The 15,939-nt window shown below is 40.1% G+C and overlaps 2 protein-coding genes across 2 annotated transcripts; one reads left to right on the forward strand and one right to left on the reverse strand.

Annotated features, from left to right (window-relative positions):
- Positions 1 to 4,330: 4,330 nt before the first annotated feature.
- dnajc16 (DnaJ (Hsp40) homolog, subfamily C, member 16) lies at positions 4,331 to 10,311 on the reverse strand. The gene is made up of 15 exons (XM_069660056.1): positions 10,181 to 10,311; positions 9,641 to 9,822; positions 9,497 to 9,563; positions 9,016 to 9,340; positions 8,711 to 8,895; positions 8,474 to 8,578; positions 8,194 to 8,352; positions 7,922 to 8,052; positions 7,574 to 7,757; positions 7,100 to 7,279; positions 6,939 to 7,015; positions 6,677 to 6,757; positions 6,401 to 6,490; positions 6,138 to 6,308; positions 4,331 to 6,032 (listed from the first exon to the last, which is right to left on the reverse strand). The coding sequence occupies exons 2-15, from the start codon at positions 9,811 to 9,813 to the stop codon at positions 5,585 to 5,587; spliced, it is 2,376 nt and encodes a 791-aa protein (XP_069516157.1). The 5' UTR covers positions 9,814 to 9,822; positions 10,181 to 10,311; the 3' UTR covers positions 4,331 to 5,584.
- A 344-nt stretch (positions 10,312 to 10,655) lies between these two features.
- On the forward strand, positions 10,656 to 13,396 carry casp9 (caspase 9, apoptosis-related cysteine peptidase). The gene is made up of 10 exons (XM_069660048.1): positions 10,656 to 10,923; positions 11,019 to 11,229; positions 11,380 to 11,463; positions 11,548 to 11,609; positions 11,764 to 11,940; positions 12,021 to 12,110; positions 12,206 to 12,353; positions 12,445 to 12,633; positions 12,766 to 12,875; positions 12,975 to 13,396. The coding sequence occupies exons 1-10, from the start codon at positions 10,792 to 10,794 to the stop codon at positions 13,071 to 13,073; spliced, it is 1,302 nt and encodes a 433-aa protein (XP_069516149.1). The 5' UTR covers positions 10,656 to 10,791; the 3' UTR covers positions 13,074 to 13,396.
- Positions 13,397 to 15,939: the final 2,543 nt, after the last annotated feature.

Genomic DNA, 15,939 nt, shown 5'->3' on the forward strand with positions numbered 1-15,939 from the left:
TGGGTATAAAAACTGTCCTTAAGGCCATTGGATCATGTTCTGATACTTGTAAATGTTTTTGTGTGAATGTTCTGAAGGGAGGTAGGAAAGCAGACGGTGCTGGGTGGGTATAGTCCTGTATGATGCGCAACGCCTTCTTCTTGCAGGAGGTGGTGTAAATGTCCTGAACCTGTTGCAGTGATAATGATTTTTTAACCATTTTTTACTGTCCTCTTTATAAGTTTATGGTCCTGTGCTGTAATGTTGCCTAACCACACCAGTATGCTTCCAGTAACAGTGTTATATTGTTACTCTGTAGAAATTAATGAGTTTTCGTGGGCATGCCATGTTTCTTGAAACATCTCAGAAAAAAATCATCTCTGTTGTGCCTCTTTGACTACACAACTGATGTTCAAGGACCTGGGGTCCGTTTCAGAAAGGAGGTTCAACAAACCCCCAGTCCAACCCTGGACTGTGGTTTGACTTACTCTGAGTTATAATTCGCTGGCGTTTTGGTTTCAGAACAGCTGATCAGAGTTAGTTCAATCAACTCTGATTAGGTTCAGCCGGAGTTAAGTGCGTGCACCCTGACTATAAAAAGCCAGCATTAATGGAGCCCCGATACCACGATTCACCATGGCAATGGTACACAAAAAGTCCTCCTATGTCACACCAGTGGAGCTCAAAATCCTCATGCGGACGTTCAGCGAATACGAGCATGTTTTTAGAAAAATAAAGTAACACGGCTGCAGCTGCAAAAGAGAGAGAAGCGGCGTGGGAAGAAACTGCTGCTCGAGTAAATTCGAACGTTGAACTGGTCTATTTATTTAATACTTAATCACGATTTCATCATTTATATTAATTTAGGAGCCATCCAGCAGGAGGAAAACATACATGGGAGAAGTTAAAAATAAAATACCAGAACATCATTCAAAGGTGCGGCTCAGGCAGAACAGGCTCATGGCTGAACCTCACTTCAATCATATTTTAAATATTAAACTAATGAAATATCATTCAGTGGCTGTTTTAATGTGCATTAGCTCTATCCCTAACATGATGATGACTTCACATACATTATAATTTATGTTGATTAAACTGAATTGTGTAAAAAAAAATTCCAATAACTTAGGCGTCTTATTTGAATGCTCTCTGCAGTGGTGGTGGAAAATCTAAAAATGATGACTTAGACACAGATTTGTCTTTTGATTTTTTTATCATAATTATGAAAGACTTTTGCAAAGGGGTCAGAGCACCACAGAGATGTAACCTTTCTTCTTTTAATTCGGTAACCACTCAAACACACGCGTGAGACGGGCTGAATGAATGAGGAAGTCGAATGAGGGTTTTATATTCTAGAGGGAGGAGACAGAGCGAAACTCTGAGTTTCCTGAAGAAAACCTGTTATCAGGCTGTTTTTCAGGGCCTTTTTAGTGTGTTCACTTGCTTGTAACAGTGACGTAAGATGCGTCAATATCCTCACCCTTTTGATGATGCGTCTTGAACAGCTTAAGTTTGTTGAGAAATGCGAATACACTTTGTGCCAGTTCAGAAAGCATCTTTAATTTTCCCTGTAGATCACCAAGAAAGCCAAATTCCACCGGGGATCTGAGAGCTCAGGATATCCCTTGTGCTTCTCTTCCATGAACAGTTTCACAGCATCCAAAAGGTCAAATAAAGCGAGAAAGCACTTTGCCCTTTGAGAGCCACCTCACAGTACAGTGAAGCGGCAGGTCTCTGGGAAGCCCTTGATCAAGTTCAGCAATGAGTCTGTTGTTAAGAGCCTTTGTGCAGATACAATTGACAATTTCCGGCACAGGTTTCATGACGTGGTCTAAATTCAGTTTTTCACAGCTCAGCTCACAAGGATAATGCAGTGAAAAGTCTAAAAATCAGGAAATGCGTTGTCGGCTTTACAGAGCCCGATAAGTCTGTGTACAGATCCAATCATAGGCATATTTGCTTTGCAAAGTTGGACATCAGACACCATTCGTTTCAGTTTGTCATTTTCTGGGGACAGCATTTGCACAACATGGGCACAGGCAATATTCCACACCACTTGTTATGATGTGAGTGTCACTGTCTCTGAATGTTTGGTACATTTTCTAAACAACTGAGTGTGTGACGTATTTCCGAGTGAAACAGGACGTGCAGGTGGGACATATTATTAGAGGGATTTGATTTGATCGTTGAGAAGTGGGCATAGACAGACGTTCTCCACAGCGCAGTAGCTAGCTAGCTGACCGAGCGTTCTTGGTGCTCTGCGGCTAAATGTTGCAGATTGATTGGTTGAAATTGGTTGTAGCTTACGTAAGCACAGGAAGAAAAAATGATGAGTAGCTTGTGAGTATTGAAGTATCGATAACACAGAATCGATCTGCCCATCCCTATCCGCAATGCCCAGAATGCTTTGTAAAACACACACCAGGGTGGCTTTATGCCGGCATTGCATGATCCAATGCAAAATGGCTAAGGCGCTGAGGCAGAACTGCAGTGTAGAAAGGGCCTACTGTGGTCAAGTCGGGGCGGCTGTGGCTCAGTGGTAGAGTCGGTCGTCTTTCAATCGGAAGGTCGGAATACCGATCCCCAGCCCCCTCAGGCTGCATGTTGAGCTGTCCTTGGGCAAGACCAATGACTGTATATAGAGATGGACAACGTGTCTCCATCTGCTCCCATTGTTCGAAAATGATGCCAAAATAGCCCCTGTGATAGGCGCTGCCATCTTGTGATGGTAACGTCATATGGAGCCAGAGACTGCGCAGTAGAGATCGGTGAGTGAAGCAGCGGTAGCCACTTCCGCTAACCCAAACACACACATAACTTACCGAAAAAACAGGATCCCGCACACTGGCGTGTTTAACAGCAGAATAGCTTTTCTGTGTTGGTCTGAGGCTAACGTTCACAGGTATGGAAACTTCAATGACTGTAGTGATTGTTTTAGTTATGTTTCAACTCACGGATCGTCCTCTACTCTCCTCACCCGGAACTGATTGGCTGCAGGAGCCGAATTTGTCAACAGAGCTGTCAATCATCATTTTGACAGCATCAAATAACTAATTAATAATAAACTTCAGAAAATGAACACTTGGACGTGAATCACCATGATAATAGCTAGCTATAATGACAGAAACCATGTTTGAGAAAAATGTATCGGGCGTGTATTTTGATTTTATAGTTTGACTCATGTCCCACTTGTTAACATGGAGGAGGCGGGCTTTATGACCTATACTGCAGCCAGTCAGCAGGGGGCGCCCGAAATGTTTTGGCTTCACTTTTAGGGATCTGTCATGTCGTCCATCTTTTTATACAGTCTATGGGCAAGACACTGAACCCCAAATTGCTCCCGATGGCATAGCCAATGGGTATGAATGTGATAACCGATTAACAGTTGGGCAATTTAGGTAGCAGCCTCTGCCATCAGTGTGTGAATGTGTGGATGGGTGAATATGATATGTAGTGTAAAAGCAGCTTTGAGTGATCGCAAAGACAAACGGTAAATGGCAAATGGACTATACTTATATAGCGCTTAAGTCTGTAAATTAAGCAGCCCTCTGGTTGTATGGCCCTGTCAGTGGTACCAGGTCTCAGAAAACCAGAACACATAGCACTCACTCATGTCATTTTGGGAGCTTATGCGACAGTGCAGCTCGTCCAGCTTGTTGCTAATAGATTGTACATGAGCTACCAAAACACTCAGGATGGGAGTCCAAGGAGTCGAAGTCTTGCCAGGAGCTGCCACGTCTTCCGCCTGATTTGGCATCTGTAGCTGATGCTCCAGGGTCCCGTGGGAAATACAATTTCTTTGGGTAACCCTGAGGGTATACTGTAAACACCAAATCTTATGTCCTGCATGGACTGCCGTTCAGAAGTAATAACAGAAGCTGTGGATGAAAGTTCACTGGAGCTAAAACTACTAAGCAGGTGAGAGAGAGATTCGAAGCGTGTCGCCATCAGTCAGCGTCATCTCAGACAACCTACAGTCCACAAACTAATTCACAAAGAATTGACCTAAAATAGCTGGCGTTCATGAAAATCTAATGCAGAAGTTATTTTTAAAAGGTGGTTTGTCCCATTAAATCGAAAAATGTGTGCAGCACAGTTCTTTAGAATACAACTAGATCTACTATCCATGAAAAACCTGTGATAAAGTTAGCTTTTTCTTCAATGTTAAGAGCATTGGGCCTGGTGGGACAGACTTAGGGTACTTTTATAGGATTTTTTCTTGAAGTGCTACTAATTACATTTGTGGTCCACTATCAAACTCTTATGGCTTACCGAGTGAACAGAACCAAGCTGTTGTTGATGTCATAAGTAACACCCATTCTTTTATTAACCAAGATATATCAAGATGTCTGCTGTAAAATAGGCCTATTAATTATAATTTGAGTAGACAGGCTTTGTCAAAAACCATAGATGGTTTTTGGTAAAAATGGAAAAATTACTTTTTCCCAAAACATTGACAGTGTTCTCTGTCAAAAGAAAATCCATTTTAATAAACCAACATAAAGAATTTTATTACAACCAACAGGAGGATAAATATACTATTGAAGACAAACAAATACATCTGACAGTAGCAGACATTTTTTATACTTGTAAAATAAAATCTTCTTGAAAACTAAAAAACAATGCCTTTAGCTTTTTAATCAATCCATGTAAAACATTCACCTTATCGTCCATTTTATACAATATTTACATCATGTCGTACCAACAAAATGAGATTGACATACTTACACTCAATTCCAACAAAACACATTATTAACAAAGCAAGCACACACTAAATTTGTCTTCACTTTCATGTCTACATAATTCAATATGACGTAATGAGTAAGCAGTAAATTGTGGCCATTTGGAAAACATTTTGAAAGTAAAATAGACAGCATGTTTATTATTTTTGCTACATAAAGCTACTAGCTAACTGAGGTTGTTAAATAGAATAAGGTTGCTAAATTAAATCTTGCTTGTAGTGTACATAATGATACCTAAACCCCAACAGTTTCCATCCAACATGAGTATTTTCTTTTTGTGCCATCTCACAGTCAGAAAAAACCTCGAGAAAAACTTCAGGTCCAGGTGGAAAGGCATTGACATTACAGCGGTATGCTATATTGCACAAGTGTGTTGGCAGTCAGAACATAATTTATAGCAGAAAAAATTTATGGACTGAGAAATATAAAAAGGCAAGGATATTAAATGTTAGAGACATGCATCTCTATTCACAGTATTCATCAATGAAGACAAAGGTAGTTATCCTGCCTCCTTTAGTGTGGATGAATATGACTGATAATCATGACGGCAGGAGAGTACAGGTGGCCACAGTGCTTTTGTTCTCTTTTGACAAGGCTGTAACAGCAGCATTTGCCAGAATACAATTTGACAACTGACAATCTAAAACAGCATGCGATGAGTTTAAGAGGGATACGCCAAAAGGACCTATCCCACAGTAGTTGCACTAAAGTCAAGTTTTTTGTGTAGACCCAACTTTAAAAGACATCTGTAACTATTAAATATCTCAAGTGCAAAATAGGCAGCTCTAGACTAGCTTCAGCAGAACACGAGGGGGGCCATTTCAGTGTGACAGTACATAAAGTCCTTCCTTACTCACCTCATTCTATTTACTGGTGGTTATTTTGTCTAGTCCAGGCCAGGCAGGGATGTAGTAGCGAGGCAAAGTGCCCTCCATGAGCCTTTCCATCCACAACCCCAGGCGGTCCAGCTTGTGGTGAATCTGCAGGGTGGATATGCTGCGGGATCTGTTGGATTTGCGCGGTGGGTGGTCATCACGGGAACTTGACCTCGACCTTCCCCCTGAAGTGCCCCCTTCGTCCTCCGATGACTTACCTTCAAGGTCTTCCCCCGTATAGACAGGCTTAAACAGACAGAGGTACTTTTTATGGCCATTAAGTGCCAACACGAAGCCAGTGTAGTCCATCTTGTGGTTTGCACCGTCATCCTCGTCTGCATCGATCTGTGTGGCATCCTGTGCGTATTCCAGCAGTGTGTTCATCCACTCACCATGTTTGTCAATATTCAGGAAGGAGAAATGTAGCGTCAGGCTCCTAGGAGAGGGTTGAAAGAATGAAAGTAATAACGTATGTATAATATATTTAATACATTACAAATATGTTATGTATGTATGTAAAAACCTTTAATGTTTGGCTTACCCAGTGAAGGAGTAGACCTCTTTGGCAAACTTGCTAAGTAGGATGTTCTTGGAAGCGTCAGTTAGCACCAGCACAATGTTCATATGTCCCGGCCTCAGCTTCACCAGGTTGCTCATGTAAGTGATGTCTGTTAGCTCCGTCACCTCCACAAAATTCTTTTTGGGAGGCCGACTAAAATCAAGGGCAAGAATAAAGAGCTAAGAAACAGAAAGATAAATCCTTCACTCGATAAAATATGTAAATTAAATTAAATATATTCTTGCCTTGAAGAACTACTGGCCCCTGGTGACCCATTTTCTGCTTTTGTTCCATCTTTCGCCTTTGGTTTAGTCTGCTTATCATCACTTGAGTCACTAGAAACACAAAAGGTAACAGAGATAACAAGAGTAAAATTAAATCTAATTAAAATTAAATTAAATCAAATTAAATCTAGGTTTTCTTCTCCTTTTTTAAACTGTGTCTTACACATATCCCAGGATAAGATGAATATTGCCAATTTTGGTGGCCTTGAAAAATATGTGAATGGGTAGGGAACCAACCTGAAGGCCTGGATGACCACAGTTCCAAACAAGATGAACAATGCAGAGAAGATTAGGGACAGGAGAGGCATCATCTCACGCCTGCAAATCAAAGATGTAATTGTTTTTACATCTCAAGAATAGGTTATTTCATACCAGCAGAAAGGAAGCTACATACAGTTTTAATACCTTTTTCAAATTCTGAAAATGTAATCCTAAATATGAATTGCTCAAACTATGTAAAATAAAACATCAGTTAGAGAGCTATAAGACCTTTGCCTACCAGTTGTTATGCAGAATATCATCGATGACTTCAGAGAGGTAATCGTAAGACGCATAGATCCATCGGATTAAAAACATCTATAAAGAAAGATTATTACTTGTATGGCAAGTGATATTTAAAGGCAATAATAATAACAATAGTTATACTCAAAGAGGACATACAGAGGCAAACTCATTGTTTAGTTCAGGCAGCATGGCGTCATGGATGAGAATAGACGGGTCCTTCTGAAGACGCTCCAGCTCTTCCAAAAGACGCTGCTTGTCTTCCTCACTTCCATTCCAGGCAGTGACTGGCTTAAATAAAGCCTTTCCTGCAGCATTACGCCTCTCCAGAATGACCACCTGAGTAAAAAAAAAAAAACATTCAGACTTAAAATATAAACTTGAATAATACAGTAATTAAAAGATATTAAGTCAAATGTGTTTTTATGTCCTCCTCCTGTTCTATTTGTGTTTGTCTTGGAAGGGTTTGCCTGTCTCAAATCTGTGCTCTAATACATTTATCTACAGCTTATTTTGTCAAATATGCAGATTTTTACAGACATTGCATATCGTAACATAAAACCTATAGTCCCAATATATTCTCTATTTTTACCATAAAACTTGCTGCTTAAGTGTTGCACAGTATAAACTTACCTGTGGGTGTGACTGTGCACTGTCCTTGTTCTGTGCGAGGGTGTCACAGAGTGGTTGTTGTAGCCTTTGGTAAACATAAGCAAATCTCACAACTTCCTTGGTATTGGTTGAGGCAAAAGAGAGAAACGCCTGGTTCCCAAAAGTAAAGGTCTCCTCATCACCTGTGATCAGCAGGACACAGTATCTGAGGGGACGAAAAAACAGTACAAGTTATCAGTAAATGTAAAACATTACTTTGAATACCTACAATTAGATGTCGAACAACAACTAATTCAGTTGTATTTCAGAATTTAATCATCTCCAATCAGGTAAAACAGATGTCATAAACGAAAATGTAGGTTATCTTACTTTCTGCGTCTATGGAACTGTTTGACAGGACAAAGCTCATCAAAGACTTTCTGATTGACCAGCCGTGGTGCAAGGAGAAATTTGTTGTTTGACATAAACTCATCAATGATTTGCTTTTTCATTCCTTTAGCCTGTTGAAAAACCAAAACCATAAAAAAAGAGTAAGGTTTAATTTTAGTGAACACAAGTGCAATTAGTTTAGAGATAGATAGATAGGATGAAAAATAATTAAACTACTTTCTTTCATTAAGCTCCCTGTTTCTGTGATGTACCTGTATAATATCAGCAGGCTTGTCAGTGTTCTCTTTGAAGACCAGCATGGTTGGAGCGTAGGTGTTAATATTGAACTGTTTCTGTAGATCGACAGTCTCTGAAAGGCCCTGGTCCACATAGCCAAACTGCAAGTAGTCCTTATAAGCAAATGCCGTCAGCTAAGAAGAAGCAGAGATATATTACTGAAATGTGTGTGTTAGAGATACAATAAACTGTGAATAACTGTCTGTGGCACCTGAGGTAAATTTCACATTAAAAAAACGCAAGGGAAGGGCCTACTTTGTACAGTAGAGGAACCACAGGAACTTGGTCGAACAGAAGCACGTGTGGCTTGTTGAGCTCATGCCAGCTGTTCAAAAACTGCAGGTCATTCTTGTCAGTGACCTGAAACATACAAAATTTATTTTGCATTTATGCTACCAACACATCTTCTGTATTTATAAAGCAATGCATAATTCATCCTTTCCTTAAAGCACTTTTTATGCAATGTTTATCTCAAGACAGCTAGATATTTACCCGATCTACAAGTCTCTGTGGAAGAAGGTCTTCAACAAACTGTCTCAGGTGCTCTTTTGCAACAGCGTAATGGAAAAATGTCACTTTTCCATTGATTACTCCAAGTATTGATGGGGTGCGATGAGCACCGAGATGATTTGCCAAACGTCTCTCATAGCCAACATCCACCACACCTATTCCGACACCTATAAATATAGTAGATCCACAAATATGCACTGATAAACCTTTTACACTTGCTCTGTGCAACTTTTATACATGGCATGAATATAGGACCATTTTGGATGATTAACAGATTAATTCCAAACCTAGAGTCTCCATTTCCTGTACCACCTCCTTCCAGACAGGCTCGATGTGGATGCAGCTAAAGCACCAGTCAGAGGTGATCTTTATCAAGTATGGTCTCTTGTAGCTGTCTGGCACCACGTCGCTGACATACTGATTGAAGTGCAAAATGTACCTGCTGTCAGCAAAGTCCCTGTGGTTCTTGCTGTTGAAGGGAAAGTTGAAGAAGGACTCATCAAAGTAAAAGCTGTCGTGGCGATGGCCATAGCGACTGCTGCCGTATGGCTGGGTGTCATCTGTTTGACCATAACGGTCATAATTGGCACGTTTTTCTTCATTGGACAGGATCTAGGTTTGAGGTAGAACAAATATCAATACGGCAGACACCTGACTTATGCATAAGTTAGCTTAAGTCACAGCCTACATACACATACCATGTTAAACAAAGAGCTAAACACCAGCCACACAATATATTAATGAATTCCATTGTTAACAATGACTGACCTCATAAGATTTGGTAATCTTGATAAACATGTCCTCAGCACCTGGATTTTTGTTTTTATCAGGATGCCTTGAAAAGAAGGTTCTCATTAGTTAAGCAGTGAATGAGATTATAAAAACAGGCTAGTGTGATGTGAAAATATTTACCATTCTTTTGCAAGACGCTTATAGACCTTTTTGATCTCCACCTGGCTTGCACTCCTGGTGACTCCTAAGATTTTGTATGGGTCCATCTCAGGCCCAGCCTGGGATGCTCCTGTCAGCAGCACTGAGAGGACCACCAACAGAGCCAGCTGCGTATACATCTTTGACCCCGCCATCACAGTTACCTGAAACATTAGAAGAAACGTCACCGTCAAGTTTAAGTGGACTAATAAAGAGGCTATTATGACACCGCCTTTTGCTGACATGAAAGTATTAAAAAGCTCTTGTAATGATGCAAAATGATACAGTCCAGTAGCAAGATATAGACAAAATGGCATGCTAACTAAAGAAGCAGGCTATGTAATGTATGTTACCCAACTAATGCAGCCTCAGACATAGCAATATCATAATCACTCCGACAGGACTCAGCTTTGACAGTAACATATTTCCTCGAGGACCGTTATAAACGTTCATGCAGCTTTTCATTAGGGTTTGTTGCGTTGCTACAGTGGCTAGCTGCCTCAGCAACAGCTATGCAGTCACCTCAAGCAGATGCAGTCAACCAGCACTACGCCACATATTTGGACGAGGTTGTGATGTTCTTCAGCTTGCTGGTTAATGCTGATGTGAAAAGACAACGAAATGCAAAGGGTGTGTTCAGCAGCATCCCACGGTTCCTCCAGAGCAAGCTCACAACCTGCTGCTGTGATGCAGGAGCATATCCATGAAGCAGAGGGGGAGGTTCCTACTACCGAAAGTAATTTTGGGAAATAGAGTATCTAGTGAAACATTATGCTTCATCCGTATGTGTTCGGTTTGTTGCACGTCGTGTCAATATTTCTAGTGTTAACGTATTGCGGTCAAAGACTGTATACGCTTATCAGACGTCAGCGGCGCCCAGTAATACAAATCAAGCGCACCCATTTGTTTCCTCTCTGTAGTCTTTCAGTGGACCAATCACAGACACTGGTGATGTAAACAAGGAAATAGCGAATGCAACCTAGCACAAATAAGACAATTGAAAGAGACACTTCATTTGTAGAAGAACAGGGAGTGCTACATTATAGGTTACCGACTGTCTCTGAAACAGTAGAGAGTACTTTTCGACATTGTGTGATTGGTTGTCTCCCTCGTTGAGGTTGTCTGAGTAGAGAATGGAAGAAAGACACAGGAAGATTCTTCAGCGCAACAGGACCAATCTCGTGAGAGGATTGGACCCGTTAAACCTCTATGACTGCCTTTTTGAAAAAGGAGTGTTTACACAAGACATGATCGATGAAATAAAGGTAAGACAAATATGTAGGTCGCCATTACATTTCTGGAACATGTCTCTGTTTTTTGTGAAATGGTGATAAACACCTGTTCCTGTGTCTCGTTTCAGTGCTCTGGGACCAGACTTGAACAGGCCAGAAAGTTAGTCCAGGACTTAGAGACCCGTGGGAGTCGAGCCTTCCCATTATTTCTGGAGTGCCTTCAGGAGACAGGTCAGCACAGTTTGGCAGAGCTCCTGCAGAGTGGAGCTCCAGCGGTTCAGATACAGCCTGCAACACCCACTCAGGTTTTTTGCCCTGTTGTCCAGCCTCTCCCAGTTTGTGAGTGTGTGATTTTACTGTCTTTCTATAATTGTCTTTATGATTATTTCATTTGATACGCAAATCATTACAATTCTTGAAACTCTCCTGTCTTGGGAAGATAAAAGACTTTGTGTAACATTCATGTACTCTTTTCTCTTTTCTGAATAGCCCCTCCCATGGATGTTGATAAACAAAGAAAAGACGATGTTCCTGTCCATCCAGTACAGAGACCCAGTACAACTCCCACTCCATGTAAACTATGCCATCAATTTAAATATTTGTAAAAGTCTGTAAATTCAGTGAGTTTCTTGATCAACACATACTGATTCTTCACAGCACCTGAAAGGGAGTACATAAGGCCAAGGCTTCCCAGCAGGACTCGACTGGATAGTATTCAGGTTAGCACCATTAAGTATCATGCACTTCACAACCAATGGCTACAAAGCCTACTGTAGAACTAAATCATTAGTGCATTGTGCATTTCTAATATAATAATATGATAATGTTACATCAATATATATTCACATCATGCCTCTTTCCTCTTTGTGTCAGAGCTATAAAATGGATGCCAGCCCTTGTGGACATTGCCTCATCATAAACAACGTGGAGTTTGAACCTGAGAGTGAGCTGAACAACCGCAAAGGGTCCAACATAGACTGTGACAAGCTGGAGGGAAGATTCAAGGCACTCAACTTTATTGTGGTGGTTAGGACAAACCTGAAACAAAGAGTAAGAATCATTTGTTCATCTCCTCTCTCTGAAACCATATTTTTAAACGGTGATTGTAAACAGTTTCTTTTTTATTTCAGCAAATCAAACATGAACTGTCTGCTTTATCTAAGAAGGACCATTCACAATATGACTGCTGTGTTGTTATCATGCTGTCCCATGGGACTGAGGTATGACATTTCCTCTGTGTTGGTTGTTTTAATCCTGAAAAACCTGATTGTTATATTGCCCTAGATGACTTATAAGACTTCACATATGCTTATAGGTGAGTCACAACCGTTTCCCAGGGGCCGTGTACGGTGTTGATGGGCAGCATGTCCCAGTCCAGCACATCACTAACTACCTAAATGGCCAGCATTGTCCATCATTACAGGGCAAACCCAAACTTTTCTTCATACAAGCCTGTGGTGGAGGTAACTAAAATAGAAACAAAGTTGAAAAGGGATAACATTTAAAGGTGATATATACAAATAAAGTGGCATAACATTTATTTCTGCCCCATAGATGAAAGAGACACAGGTTTTGAGGTGTCTCCTGATGAGGTTGAACCATCCTTTGGTGGAGCAGATGACCAGACTGATGCCATTCCAATGTCATCCAGCAGCGACTCTCTGAGCATGTCAGATGAGCCAGACGCCAGAGCCACATTGCCCACTCCGAGTGACATCCTGGTGTCCTACTCTACTTTTCCCGGTGTGTGTCTGTGAGCTGCATGCATGCATCTGTGTGTGTATTTTTACAAACAGATGCAAAACAGAGCCATAGATTAACTTGACTTCATATGAAACTCTTCTGAATGCCGCTTTGCCCATTTTTTAAATACAGGTTATGTTTCCTGGAGAGACACCCAGTCAGGCTCCTGGTACATCGAGACACTAGACCGTATTCTTGAGGAAAATGCTGCCACTGATGACTTGGTTACAATGTTGATGATGGTGAGTTTCTTGTATGATCCCAGTAAAATTAGCTTGGACCAATGAATCCTGCTTACCTTTGGAGATTTTAATTTAAATGTTGTCTTCCTTTATTTCCAGGTTAACCACGAAGTCTCCCAAAACTCTGCAAAGGGGCTCTACAAGCAAATGCCTGGTTCCTTTAACTTCCTCCGCAAACTTCTCTACTTTCAGAGCTAGACATAGCAGCCAATTCCAAGCTAACACTGGCCAGCTTCACTTTCAGGGAATTTTAGTCACTTTTAGTGTTGTAAGGCATGACTGTAATTTCATTGGATTATGTCTCAGGGAAGTTTTTGCTAAACTATGGACTTGCGTTTACTGAAACCACCACGTCTTAACATTTTATTACTTTTTGTTGAATGAAGTGAGTTTAATGCTTTTTGGGTCTCATCTTGTACAGAAGGTATCTATATACTCTAAAAAAGTGGTTCAGGGTATTTTTTTATATTTATGTTGTATATTGGTGTCCATAGCAGCTGACAATTTAAAAAATATAGACAATCGACATAAAATACTTTGCTGACTCTTTTGTTAAGTCCGTTAAATATTCAGATTTTTTGTAAGAAAATATGATTTTTTGTGGATTCTTTAAAATGGAGCCAAAGGCAAGAAAAAACTGACTAGATATGAGAGTTAAATTCATCCTATACTTTCCAGTTTGATACAGCTAAATTACATTGATATATTTGACTCACCACCATATCTCATGTCTGCATCTACCAATATGTACCGACTGCTAGCATACGAACAAAATCAATCAGATTTGGCTTTTAAGCCTCAGTATGTTTAGGAACAAAAAGTCTATTATAAGGGCTCACATCATAACCCTCTATTAAAACCTGACAGTAATTTTAACACACCAGGAGTGTTAGAATCTACACTTCTCTGAAAACAACATAGGAGAATTATGGATATTCCTTATGTAATAATACTATTTTATTATTAGCTTGAGATCTGTTGTCATAATATACAAGCATGCTAATGCTGCTGCATGTGCTCCCACTAAGTTACGGTAAACTACAAACACCAGTAGATGGGGTTTTTTGGGTCTCTTCTTGTACATAATGTATGCATATACTGTGGAAAATGTGGTTCAGGGTAATATATTTATAATCTTGGTGTCTTGGTGGTGGGCAGTTTGCAAAATATAGACATTACTGACTCTTATGTTAAGTCTGTTTAAATATTAAAGTGGATTCTTTAAAATGGGGGCAGAGGCAAGAAAAAACTGACTAGATATGAGCCTCACATGAGAGTTAAATGCATCCTATACTTTCTAGGCAATAACAGCTAAATAGAAAGAGATTACGAGTCAGAGAAGACTGAGATCTCACAGACACCTTTGGTTTATAGCCATATACTACCACCAGGGGTCACCATACAATAAGAAATATTAACGTTTCATTTCTTACAGCCCATCTCAACACATAGTTTCAAACACTGGGCTATCTCTAATATCCTGAACGGCAAATGATGATAACACTAATTTCCTTCGTATAGCTCTAATTCTTCAGTTAGCCTCTCAGGAAATACTTTGTCATCCATGGTTTTGCATCATAATCATGTTACTTTAAACATTCCAATTATCAACTTAAACATTTCCAAATAAAGTGGCAAGGCTCTTAGGATGACATACTCAGTCTGTTCGTTCCCTGACTCCCAGGTCCAGACTGAAAAATCTCAACAACTGTTAAATGGTAAAAAAAAAAATAATATAATAATCTTGGTGCCTTAAACTTTCTTCTTGTCTGTTAAGATGATATTGATAAAACAAAAAATATATATATATAACATTATAAAACTGTGTGGGTAAATGAGTTATCTAATATGTATGGTTGTTTCTTTGATTTTGAAGAGCTTCTGTGAAAATGTACTTTCCCTGTAACACCTGGGGATTATGCAAAAGGTTTTGGTACATTGGAATTGTTTTTTGTTAAAACCTCTATCAAGAGTTAATGTCCAACAATTGTTAACATAAACTTCCATAGGAACATTTTGTTTTTGTGTTCTTTCTTGTAATAACAACAAATCTACGAGACCTCCTGTGGAGATATAATCACATTACCCTGTTAGTCTTCATATTGCAGTCCATTTGTGATATTTGTGATATTAACATGTACACAACTTGCTTCTTTAAACGTACTGTGAGGAGTTTTTTGCTAATTATGAAACACACTCAAATGAATACTTATGCCTCAATATGACCTACAAATCCGAACACCATCAGGTTCAAGATTGATTGTTTCTGTATAGTTGTATTTGTGTCAGGCAAAGCAATTAACAGCACGGAGACTAGGACAATGTTTACATTTTCTGCACAAAGATTCCCAGTGAGTGGTATTTCGATGGTAAAAAGACAGAAGGATGCCTTTTTCCTTAGACAACAGTATTTAGCATGTAAAGGACAGGATCACAAAGAGATAAGGCATACCGCTTTGTACACCGGGGTCACCAAAATGGACACAAATCGAGTGCCTCACAGTATCTTTGATCATATGAAAGAGAAACATGGCAGAGGTAAATATTAGGTTGGTGCTAAAAAATATTTTATTTGATCATGCACTGCATAGTAATAGACTATTTTGTTCACATGTAATTCCTAAGGCTGCAGGGTGGTGCAGTGGTTAGCGCTGTCGCCTCACAGCTAGACCGTTGCTAGTTTAAATCTCTGTTCGCAGAGTTTGCATGTTCTGCCCTGTGCATGCATGGGATCCCTCCAGGTACTTAGCTTCCCCCCACAGACATGCTCGATAGGTTCATTGCCGACTCTAAACTGCCTGTAGGTGCGAGTGTTAGTGTGTGTGTGAAAGGTTGTCTGTCTCTATGTGTCAGCCCTTTGATTGAATGGCGATTAGTCCAGGGTGTACCCTGCATCTCATCCAATGACAGCTGGGGTAGGCTCAAGCGGATTGTCTGGTGTCCACGTTACCATTTAAGGTTGATGATCCTATTGAAGTCGGCTGAATGACTTCCTGACCCTGGAAATGGGACATGCAACATTTGTTTCAGTGAACTGTAATAACAAGCATTAAAGGATCAAATG

The sequence above is a fragment of the Semicossyphus pulcher genome, unplaced genomic scaffold, assembly GCF_022749685.1.
Source record: "Semicossyphus pulcher isolate SPU_LCO1_2020_fin unplaced genomic scaffold, fSemPul1.0.p SCAF_13, whole genome shotgun sequence".
In the NCBI taxonomy this organism is placed as follows: Eukaryota; Metazoa; Chordata; class Actinopteri; order Labriformes; family Labridae; genus Semicossyphus; species Semicossyphus pulcher.

Coding starts and splice junctions, on each gene's coding strand:
- dnajc16 (XM_069660056.1), bottom strand. CDS start 9,813: ATGGCGGGGTCAAAGATGTATACGCAGCTGGCTCTGTTGGTGGTCCTC. Junction 9,341..9,496: donor AGATTACCAAATCTTATGAG/GTCAGTCATTGT, acceptor CCTCAAACCTAG/ATCCTGTCCAATGAAGAAAA. Junction 7,758..7,921: donor CAGTTCCATAGACGCAGAAA/GTAAGATAACCT, acceptor TCGTCCCCTCAG/ATACTGTGTCCTGCTGATCA.
- casp9 (XM_069660048.1), top strand. CDS start 10,792: ATGGAAGAAAGACACAGGAAGATTCTTCAGCGCAACAGGACCAATCTC. Junction 11,230..11,379: donor TGTCCAGCCTCTCCCAGTTT/GTGAGTGTGTGA, acceptor TTTTCTGAATAG/CCCCTCCCATGGATGTTGAT. Junction 11,610..11,763: donor CTCGACTGGATAGTATTCAG/GTTAGCACCATT, acceptor TCTTTGTGTCAG/AGCTATAAAATGGATGCCAG.